General features: G+C 43.9%; 1 protein-coding gene across 2 annotated transcripts in view; it reads right to left on the reverse strand.

Moving 5' to 3' along the window:
• LOC135903968 (uncharacterized) overlaps window positions 1–4716 on the reverse strand; it is a 34739-nt gene extending 30023 nt beyond the window's left edge. Inside the window, exons 1-2 of one of the 2 annotated variants that reach the window (XM_065434487.1) lie at window positions 4467–4716; window positions 3842–3970 (exon numbers count right to left, since the gene is read on the reverse strand). In XM_065434487.1, the coding sequence (XP_065290559.1) occupies window positions 3842–3943 (102 nt within the window). In that variant the 5' untranslated portion in view covers window positions 3944–3970; window positions 4467–4716. Of the gene's footprint in view, window positions 1–3841; window positions 3971–4385; window positions 4443–4466 lie in introns of those variants that run through there. The other variant, XM_065434488.1, reaches the window with a different exon arrangement.
• Between the last annotated feature and the right edge of the window lie 6170 nt (window positions 4717–10886).

Genomic DNA, 10886 nt, shown 5'->3' on the forward strand with positions numbered 1-10886 from the left:
ACTCTCTCAAGTTTGGTTTTCTTTGTTTGTTTGTTTTTGTGCACTCACTTGCAGATTTTCATCAAAAACTGCTCACATTCAGAGATTACCTGTACTTGCCCCATTCTAAACAGTGGTGAGATGCTTGAAAATGTGACAAAAAAGGTATACACAAGCATAAAATTGCAGGAGCCTCTTGCACAATATACATGTTTGCTAAGGTGATAATTGCAAAGCTTACCAAAAATCACTTTTCTTTCTGTGAAATGTACATTTATCTCTATGTTAGTGCCATTGGGGAAGCTAAACATTTTAACAGAATAATCTGGATGGGTTAATCATGAAGCAAACAATGTTTCCCAACCAACATTACGTGCCATTCGAAGTTGAACCACCAAGGAAAGAGCAGACTCGTGCTCCCAAAAACAGGTTTAATAAATCTGTTTTACTGAGACAGCAAATCAGAACTTGAAAGTGCGCTTGCCATGTCCATCATTATCATTATGCCGTTTCCGGTATGCCAATGCCATCGTGTCGTCGGAAGGCTACCTTGTCACCATCAAGTTCTTCCTCACTATACTGCAAAACAAAACTTTGCCACTGAGAGAGAGTGAACTCGCAACACTTCGGCAATGGGAACCAGATGCCCTAGCCATTGAGCTATCACACACTTTTCAGGCTTAGCAGTTTGTGCAGGATTTGTAGCATGCACAATGATGACTCTGGTTAACTTCTTGGATGAGTTGGTGCTTACTTAACATGATGCTTTTTACGCAAAAAATTTGAAAAGAAAGAAAAAAGTGAGAGCCGAAAGAAAAGACTAGCGCTACACTTACAAATGTTTATTCCAAAAACAGCGTCCTATATATACACAAACATACACATGTGCAAACACATAAAATATGCAAAGGACACCAGTGAGCCGAAAGCATTATTATCACTTTTTTAAATAATTAGCAATCTCAATTCCAAATCATAAAGCGTAACCGTATAACTCATACAGGATGCACCAGTGGTTTGAATATGACAAGCCTCATGTGCCGTTTTATGCTTGCTTCTGCCTAGGATCCTGGCATTAGAAAACAGTGGTTCACAGTCGGACAAGACCTGCAATGCACAGACAAGTGCGCAGTCATATCCTTCTTTAAAACATTTGCATGCTCTCTCATTTGGTTGTTGACGCAGCACCCAGTTCGCCCAATGTAGCACTTACCACAGCCGAGAGGAATCAAACCACTCCAGAGGAGCAATGCACGTAATGCTTAACGTGCTGTACTGTACACACGTTCGTAGCGCCAGAGACAGGCCAGCTTGTTCGGGGCAGAGACAGGCAGAGTCAGGCCAGCTTTTTCGGGGCGGAGAAGACCACAGGCACTCCATACCTGTTCACCACTTTCCTAAGGTTGTGGCGAACCCTGTGAAGGTACGGGACCACTTGTGCCTTCTTTCGAACTATTTTTTTAAAGTGCTTACCCCAAGCACGTTGTAGCAATTCCTAGTATTATATTATTCAAGTGGGCGGAATCATATGGTAACAGCTCTTTTTTAGCGCTTGGTGAGTAGCATTTCTATTGGTGCTACTCAACATGCTCTAAAAAAGAGCTGCTAATATACGATTCCCGCCCACTTGAATATTATAACATGAGATATTGGAACAACCTGCCTGGAGTCGGCGCTTAAAAAATTGTGTGTTCATAGGATCAAGACGAGTTTTGACAATCAGATTGAGCGGCTTTTAAAAGCCGGCTACCCCCGCTTGGTAATGACGTCAGTGGGGGAAGCTTCGCTCCAGAAGCTGAAAGGCAACAAAAAGCCTCCTAACATGGGCGATGAAGTTTAGTGCAACGCTAGAAAAAAAAGGCACAAGTGATCACGTACCTTCACAGGATTAGCCACAACCTTAAGAAGGTGGTGAACAGGTATGGAGTGCCTGTGGTCTTCGCCCCGAACAAGCTGGCTTGTTTTTGCCCCCGAATCACGGGTGGCACTACGAATGGGTGTACAGTACAGCACGATAAGCATTACGTGCATTGCTCCACTGGAGTGGTTTATTTGATTCCACTCGGCTGTGGCAAGTGCTAGATTGAGTAAACTGGGCGTTGCATCAATGACCGAATGAGAGAGCATGCAAATATTTTAAAGGAGGATACAACTGCACACTTGTCTGCGCATTGCAGGTCTTGTCCTGACTGTGAACCACTGTTTTTTTTAATATCAGGACCTTAGGCTGAAGCAAGAACAAAACCGCACATGATCTGTTAGAGGCCTACCATATCCAAACCACTGGTATAGCCTGTGTAAGTTATACTGTTACGCTTTATGATTCAGAATTGAGATTGCTAAGCATTTAAGAAGTGATAACAATGCCTTCAGATGACTGGCATCCTTTGCATGTTTTATGCATTTGCGCATGTGAATGTTTGCGTATATATAGAATGCTCTGTTTCCAGAATAAACAGTTGTAAGTGTAGCGCTCATCTTTCCTTTCGCCTCTCACTGTTTAATTTTTTTCCAAGTTTTTGTGCTAAAAACATCATGTTAAGACGACTCTGAAAGTAGTACTATCTGCACATCTATTTCAGAGGCAAGAGCAGCCAATACACTCATGCAGCAAAGCTAGACCTTGATTCAGCAGTAATTAGCAGCCCTGCTTTCAACTCTGCAGCGGTCATCTTCAGTGGTCATCTCCCAAAAAAGGCTTTCCATTTTCTTGGAAGTCCGTCAACAAATTGTCTATCACGCCACCATCTCTATAACTGTGTTGTCATCACTGAATACAAGTGGCAGACTGCGCAGATTCGCAAAAAGTTTGCACAAAGTTGGGAGCATAATGAGTTAAAGGGATAGTGCTGTCGCAATAAACAAGCTCAGAGTTAAATTAACAGCTGAAATCAACCAATTTTCTGATTTTAGCACATTGATCAGTTAATATTACCATCACTTAACATTGCTGACATCCACGCACATCAAAGCAAGGTTTGCCAACAGAATTATTTTACATGCTTTCAAAAGTAATTCTTGCAGGTCTGGATACTTTCAAAGATACAATTTGTTACAGTACGAAAAAAAAAGGCCCCATAAAAATGTGTTAGTTCATTTCTAACTGGGGTTTGAGACAAGTGATAGCTCTGAAGTTATGCAATCACCCCCTGTTTGTTTTATATGGTTCTGGCATGCTAATGAAAAGGACTGAAGAAATTCGGTTCAGTTACTGTCAGCATCCCGTTGACACTGCTTCAAGTTCAATTGCAGTGGGTGACAACTTAAAACACACTTTCCACGTAGACAATATCACAGTTTCACGAAACTGCACTTCCTGAAATATTTGCAGTCATTAGCCGCTTGAAATTCCAACACTTATTTGAGGACTCTTCTAGCACAAGTAGCCCTTGAACCAGCAAACTGCTACAGTTGAAGCTATTTGACATGACACGTCAAGCATCTTCCTTTATGTATTTATTGCTTGGTCGCATTTCAGGTAGGGGAAATGTTCCGGCTATACTAGGAGAATGGCAGCAAACTTGAGAGTAGAAAAAAATCGAGAGGCAGACATAGACAAAGACTGGAAGGCAGCTGGAATGCTAAGTTGGTGGGTGACCTATAAGGGTTTTTTTTTTTTTGAAGAAATCAATGGAATTGCGTCTTATGTCACTTGCAGTGATGTTTTAGGAAGCATGAGCGTGCTTTAGCATACTTTATTATTTTATTTATTTGACGAAACCATGCAATGAAAAAGCTAGATAATGGCTTGTTCACTACTTCCAAAATAAATGACACCGTTAGGAGGGCCCCCGAATGGGGCTGTATTTACACAATATGCTTCTGTACTGACTAAACTACTCGCCATGTAACAGATACTCACAGTTTCGCAGTTGTTTTGGAGGCACTTCCTGCTTGTTTCAATTTCATTTATCAATTCTTGAGCTTTATGCACCTTCTTCTGAACAGTTTCGACAAAATCCATGTTGCCGCCGTGCTATGCCTCCGTGTGCTGCAATCAAGATCAGCAAGATCATATAAGCGGATGTCAAATGATCCCTGCACATGCACTACTACCACAGAACACCTACTACCTCTACTGCTCCGAAACCGGCATAGCATTACAGCTACATCCGGACTAGTGCGGACGGCTACCTGCTGCAAACACGCATTAATAAAAGTTCGCGCAACAAGCTCTTGTTTCGTGACAGTCTGGTTAACATTTTCACGACCCGTTCCAGCCTTCAGTGCCCAAGAAATCGACCACTCGACTTTTCCGTCAAGTTAGGCCTAATTTTACGTAGTACAGGCGGTTCTGAATGCGAATGAATGAAAATACAAGACACGCTTAAGAATTCACGAAGACTATATCAGTGTCCAAACGAGCTCTATGCGGTTCTGCTTTGCAATGAAGTAGCACACTATACCAAAGAGTACGAAAACTTCGACTATTGTAAACAGCAGAGCCTGGGAAATACCGCAATACTGATAGCATCTGATGGACTCACAATTCAGTGATGCAGTCAATCCCAAGATGCTCCACAAGTTTTCCTAGCTATTTCGTCTCACAGAATAACTGTGAACACGAAAAGCTTAGCAGGTGGTTACTTAGCGCAGTTTCACCATAACTTTCCCCGCCTCCTCGCGCACTACCCTAAGGTCGCGTGCGGCCACTGCGGTGGCGTCGGCAGTCAGCACCGGTCAGCACACTGACCGCACTGCCAAGGGCTTGCATATGAGCACATAGTGGGTGTATTCCATTGCTAGCCAGCATCGGAGACAGCCTACGTCACGGTGGTAGAGTGTAGTCTACGTAGACAGCTACGTCACATAACGCCTATGGCTACGTGCCGAGACCAACGTTACTACGTGAACTGAGGCATCTTCGATACCATGTAATGGAACGCGTTCCGAACCGTCTGGAAGACGCGGGAAGACGTATGGAAGACGCTTTTGCGTATTGGCGCCACCTTGTGGCGACAGAAAAAACAGTTGAGAAAAGCACGCATTATTTCTGTAGTTTATATCTTTGTGCTTGCAAACCTATGAAAAACACGATGTTGCGCAGTAAAGCGTGTGTAAGTTTTCTTATGCGCAGACATGGAGGAAGGGAAAAATTGAGGAGGGGCCTCTGCCGTCGTTCTTTGTGAAGTAAGGGAAGCCGAAAGTTGGCGTTGCTCCGCCATGATGTCAGGCCAGTACTCCTCTCTCGTTTACATTCGGCGCGGCCTCGACAGTGGCGCTGCCTATGTTGTCCCTGTTATAGCAGACGATGGCTAACGCACTACCGGAGGAAGTCCGTGGAAAGTTCGTTCGAGCCCTGCGGAGCAGTTTTTGAGCCGAGATTCTGCTTCATCAGTCAGTAACTGGCCGTATTAATGTAATGCTGGAATTGCGCAAAAAAAAAAATAGAGGGAAGGACCATTCTTTAATTAAGGTGTAAAGCGCCCGCACGTTGAGAGTTCGTGTTGCTGAAACACGACGCATGCACACGGTGTGCTCGAACACGCGCGTAATTACCTGTTTCTGGATTTGACTGCGTGAAAGTATGTGCACGTGGTTCCGTAGGTTCATTTACGTACCTGCAGGATGCTTTTTATTCGGCCGGCGCGTGAGAGATTCCAGCTGTCTGGGGCCAGCATATACCTAGCAAAAGGGCTGCTTCTGCTCCACGCCTTTTACAGATGTATGTATCTCATGCACGGGTTGTGGTGGCCATGAACAATGTTTTCACACGTAGGCAGTATTGTTAATTTGATCAACGAACCAGACATGAAATCATATATTATTTATTACAGTGCAAGTGGTTGGAATTTGATAGCAAGAACGAACTTGATAGGACAACTGGGCAGAGGTTCCGAAAAGAATTATCCCTTCCCCCCCACCCCCTCATTAGCACCTGTGACACTTTTGTTGAAGTACTAATTTATATCTGCATACTACGTGCGTCTGTATTCTTTTGCGTTGCAAGTTTTGCCAGGTTTTTCCCAGTTTTCCCAGTGTTGCTTTAACTGGAACACGTGCACAAGACTAGAAAAACATTTCTTGGGTTTTACGTGCCAAAACCACGATCTGATTATAAGGCACGCCGTAATGGGGGACTCCGGATTAATTTTGACCAGCTGGGATTCTTTAACGTGCCCCCAATGCACGGGACCTGGGCGTCTTAAATTTGCATATCGCCTCCATCGAAATTGCAGTCGCCGCGGCCGCGATTTTATCCCGCGACCTCCCGGGATCAATCCGTCTGCACGTACTTTCGTCGCACTGGGACGGCAATGGCGGTCGGAGCGCACTGGAAAGAAAAAATATACAAAAGCACAACGCGTTCTTTCACGTGACACACATTGGCCAATGGGGGAGCGGCGGAGGCTGGGGCGTCGGGAGGCGTGGAGAAGGAAAGGCCGAGGGGAGCGGGGTGACGAGCACATCGAAAATGGATTTCACCGCTGTTTCCGCGCACGCGCGAGGCGCAGTAGCTGCGAGAGAGAAATGTGGGGACTTTTGGTGCTCAAGATTTCTCGTCGTTTAGGTACAACGGGGAAGAAAACCGTTTGCTGCGTTTGTCCCTAGCCGAGCTTGCAGCACAGAATCGACAGGATGCGTGGCCGGCAAGGCGGAAGAAGCCGCATCCGAGGTGAGTTTGTTTCCATATTGTTGCGACGGTAGCATACTAAATTTTATAGTCGCAAGGGGATACGTTTGGAAGTGAGGTGTCTTCTCGGATGACTTTAGTGGCAAAGCATTACGTCGTGCCGATGCATTGTTCATTATAGTGTCGTTGATCAAGGTCAGCATACCACACACTTCAGGGGAATCGCGGGAACGGAAACAGTTTATGAATTAACTGCCGTGCCGATGCATTAGTTCTTAATGTAACTGAGAATACAGCACACTTGGAGGTTCGTGGGAATGGAAATCTTGTACTCTGTATGTGTAAGTATAAAACTTGCGCCGTCATGCAATCTGAGCCGTAGATCGTTGTGAGAGCTGTATAGCCACACTGGCAAAACACTACGCCCTGCGGATGAATACGGAAGAAATGTATGCAAAAGAAAAGTGGTCGTCATGCAATTTCATAGCAGTAGACCCTTGTGAAAGCTGTGCAGTAACACTGATATTGGCTAGTTAGTAATCCCGGCTGTTACGATGTCTAGCTCATATACGGGGCGCTCTATGTGGGCGAAACAAGGGCTCAGATCACTACAACCGCATGCGAAATAGCTCTGAATGCCTGCCAGTACACTTGTTCGGCGTCTCTGTGGTCAGCCAGTGACAAACGCATTGCACGAAACAGTGAGACTTTGTTTAATCCGCAATGCTTATGTGGCGAACAGGAGAGCAAAAGGTGAAAACAATGTTTTCATACAAGGCAAGTTATCCATGTAGTGGAATTGCATTTATCGTTGGTGTAGTGTTGATGCACTTTCTGAAGTCCAACCTTTAATGCAACTTAGTTTTCGTTGGTGCAAGTGCTTCTACTGGAAACATCCAAAATATGATTTAACAAATCAGGTTGCTGTCTTGTAGTTTTAGAAATTTTCCTCTGGTCTTAAGTCTTTTCTGAATCTGGAAGAGCTGGCTGATTGCACATTTCATCTCGCGATAGCTCGCACACTTCCAGCAGCACAGGTTAGCACACTTTGTTGAGCGCACATGAGCACTGCAAATTTAATCATTTTGATGAGGCACCGATCTAATGCCGCTCACTCTTGCCACAGCACTTTTTCAACTTGTACTGTACTTGTTTCTTCCACCTTCCATTTGCAGCACCAGGGCTAAGGCACAACAGCAATAACATTTCTAGCAGAAAATTCTTGCTCCTTGGCATCTGAGCTAGCTCCCCATTCATGTGCTACTTTCTTCAAATTTTTCTTTTCATGTGATGCTCTTGCCTTCACACACTGTCAGGCTTCTCCTTCATGCGTTTCTTTAATACTCCTTCTCTCTGCTTCTTGCTCGACATACCGTGCATGCCTTCAGTCATGTCCAATTGATCGATGCAGTCTTGTCCTTTTCTCTCTCTCCTCCAGAATTTGCAACTTTTGACAACGTAGCATTATTTTGCTTCTTTTTGTGATAGTGCCTGGCTATCTGTTGCTGATGCCACACATTCACTTTGCAATGGTTTATTAGACCACATACATAAATTAATAGCTGTATAAAATGTTGACCCTCGAGCACTTCCACAAAATTCATGCAGAAGTGGAAACAAAGATTACACTTAATTCCTCACCACACATTACTATGTCTGCATCAAAGCTTGATATTACCAACATGTGTGCAGTGTCGCTGCCCGTCCTTCCTGGACAGGAAAGCCAGTTGCTCCAGTTCACAAGGCTAGAACAACTGCGAAATGATTGAGCTATGTGCTTGTGCTGCATTTTGTTGCCACAAGCTGTACAAGGTCTTGGCTTGTGCTGCAGAAACCGCATCTTTTTGCTTGCTGCATTCCTTTGTGATGCATTGAACGTGTCTTCTTCCATTGCCCCTGCTATTTTTACAGCGAAGCTGTATATGGCTAGGTTCTGACCACGACCAATAGTGCATACATCGACAGGGTGTGTAGAAAAAAGTTGCGTCGACAAAATTGAATCCACAGTAGCCTGCTGTGCGCCAGCAGTGCTCAATAGCTCTGGAGTGGATGGCAGAATAATAAAACGTCATTGTGTACCCACCAATGTCTGTGCCTCGTTTTCTTGTGAAGTCGACATCGCTCTAGCGACATTGGTCCTGCTATGGCCAGGACGCGTCTAGTCCATACTGAAGAAGAACGATGTGCATGTTAAGAGCACCGGTGTGAGCAACAGCGTGAAGGCAACGGGCAGCTGCTATAGCCAGATCCGTCTTGTCTGCAGATCCGTAATGTCGGATAGCTGCTCTGTGACTGATGAAGAACAGTGTGCTCGTGAGGATCACCTTTGCAAACAGAAGCGGGAGTGGGCACGAAAGCATCGGTGACCAATTGCAGTATATCACAGTGACCACAAAGCAATGGTTACCATGGTGACAAAGTAAACAGAATATCAAAGATAACGAAGTTGTGTGTATGTTTCTTTATTTAATCAATATAGCAATTAACCATATATAACTCAATATACTTGTCAACAAGTACAGCTTCAGCTGGTCTTCCATCTTCACATAGTGGAAGGGCTCTGAATTGTATTTTTTTTTATCATTTTTCATCAAACTTGTGCATTTTCTTTTTGTAATGCTACAGCCTGTTTCGTGCCATCACTGTTTTCTCTGCTTTCGCCTATTCTGCAGCAGTTGCTGCCATTGTCTCTTGCCTAGGTGTTGGTCCGCATGACATGCTAGAGATGCCATAGACAGTTTAATCACAGGGTGTTCAATGTAAGAGAAGGTCAAAATTACTGGTGTTTTTCATTTTTTAAGCAGGCTTTTTTGAACTTATGTGTGATAAAACTCGCTTTGTTGATAAACAAGTGATTATCTTTGACAAGTTGTTTCCAATGACAACATTTTTTATGCGTCGAAAGTTCACACATTTGCCAACAAGGTGCACACACGACTCAAAGAACTTTAAAACTTTATAGGTCTTGCTTCATGCTTTGTCACTTGGTTTGACATTTTATTCCTATTTTTGATCTCATTAACCTGGCTGCTGTGCGGGAATACCGAACTTGCTACTTAGTACTCAGCACGAAACAATGCTTTAAGACCACTGTGTTGTCCACTTGCCTCACCATGCCACTGTGCAGTTTTGATCAGAATTTTCCATCATAAGTACACTGTTACAAAATTGCACATGACAGGTATGTTACCCTATATGCAAGCAATGCACTGTTTAAAGCCGAGCTAACTACTTCACCAAAAGAACTGGTTTCACCTCCAGTCCACTCTCTTTAGTCTGTTGTCTAAACATCCTGCCAAATACTGTCATTGCTATTGTGTCCTGCCGCAAATGTTCATTGTCAGTAAACCTTAATTGTTCTGTATGCTAGTGCAAGTAATATGCCTGAAAATGTACTATGGTGGTGTCCTGTCCTCTTAAAGATGACCAATTTTCCTGGAAACCATAGTAGCCAGAAGAATGGCATTTAAAATGTGCATCACCAAGGTCCTGCAGAAGAGCAGAGCTCAGTGTTCGAGCCTTGACATCACTCCATAGAATACCTGCATATCATTTGTGCTCAATTAACCTTGCTGCAAGACTTTTTCCAAGGGCAAGGCCTAGAATGTTGGTCAATTTTTGATGCTCTGACCTAATTTGATGTGATTTTCTGTGACATTTTTCTCTATTCCTTTCTTGATTATATTGGATAGTGGCCTTCTTAGGAGCTATTGCTTCATTAGATGTTTCCTAGGAAGGAAAATCTTGGATGCCTTTATACCACACTAGTGCGCATCATCTGTATGGAAACAAAGCGCTGCATGAGCAGAGGTCTGTCTGCGGCAGCTGCTGTGAATTGCGCCCACGCATCACCCATGTGCTGCTCTCGTGGTCTACCAATTAGCAACGCAGTTGCGCCACACTTTGCTTTGTTTGTGAAGTGCCACACGAGACAGTTTGTCCATGCTAGCCAATATATTGCAGAATGGAAACATGTATAGAGCTGCACTCAAATTTCGCATTAGGCAGTTGGCGAAATATATTGTAAAAATAACAATTATATAAATACCATGCAATGAAACCAATCAATATGTACTGAACCAAACTTGTCACCTAATCGCACTGCAGGGAACCCCTGATCATTCTAAGTTACACCAAAGGCTTGTCATATTTAAATAGTCTCTTGTGCACGCAGTGCATGAATGGGATATCATTGAAAAATATGTGAATGCCCTAAGGGAGTGTAATCAGGACTGGCACTTTTTTCACTTTAACTGTCAGTTCCCTATATGTTGCTTCGCTATAGGGTGGTTATGCTCTAATAGAAACAGTTGGAAGACGGTTCTGTGCAGCA

Source organism: Dermacentor albipictus, chromosome 1 (assembly GCF_038994185.2).
Source record: "Dermacentor albipictus isolate Rhodes 1998 colony chromosome 1, USDA_Dalb.pri_finalv2, whole genome shotgun sequence".
NCBI lineage: Eukaryota > Metazoa > Arthropoda > Arachnida > Ixodida > Ixodidae > Dermacentor > Dermacentor albipictus.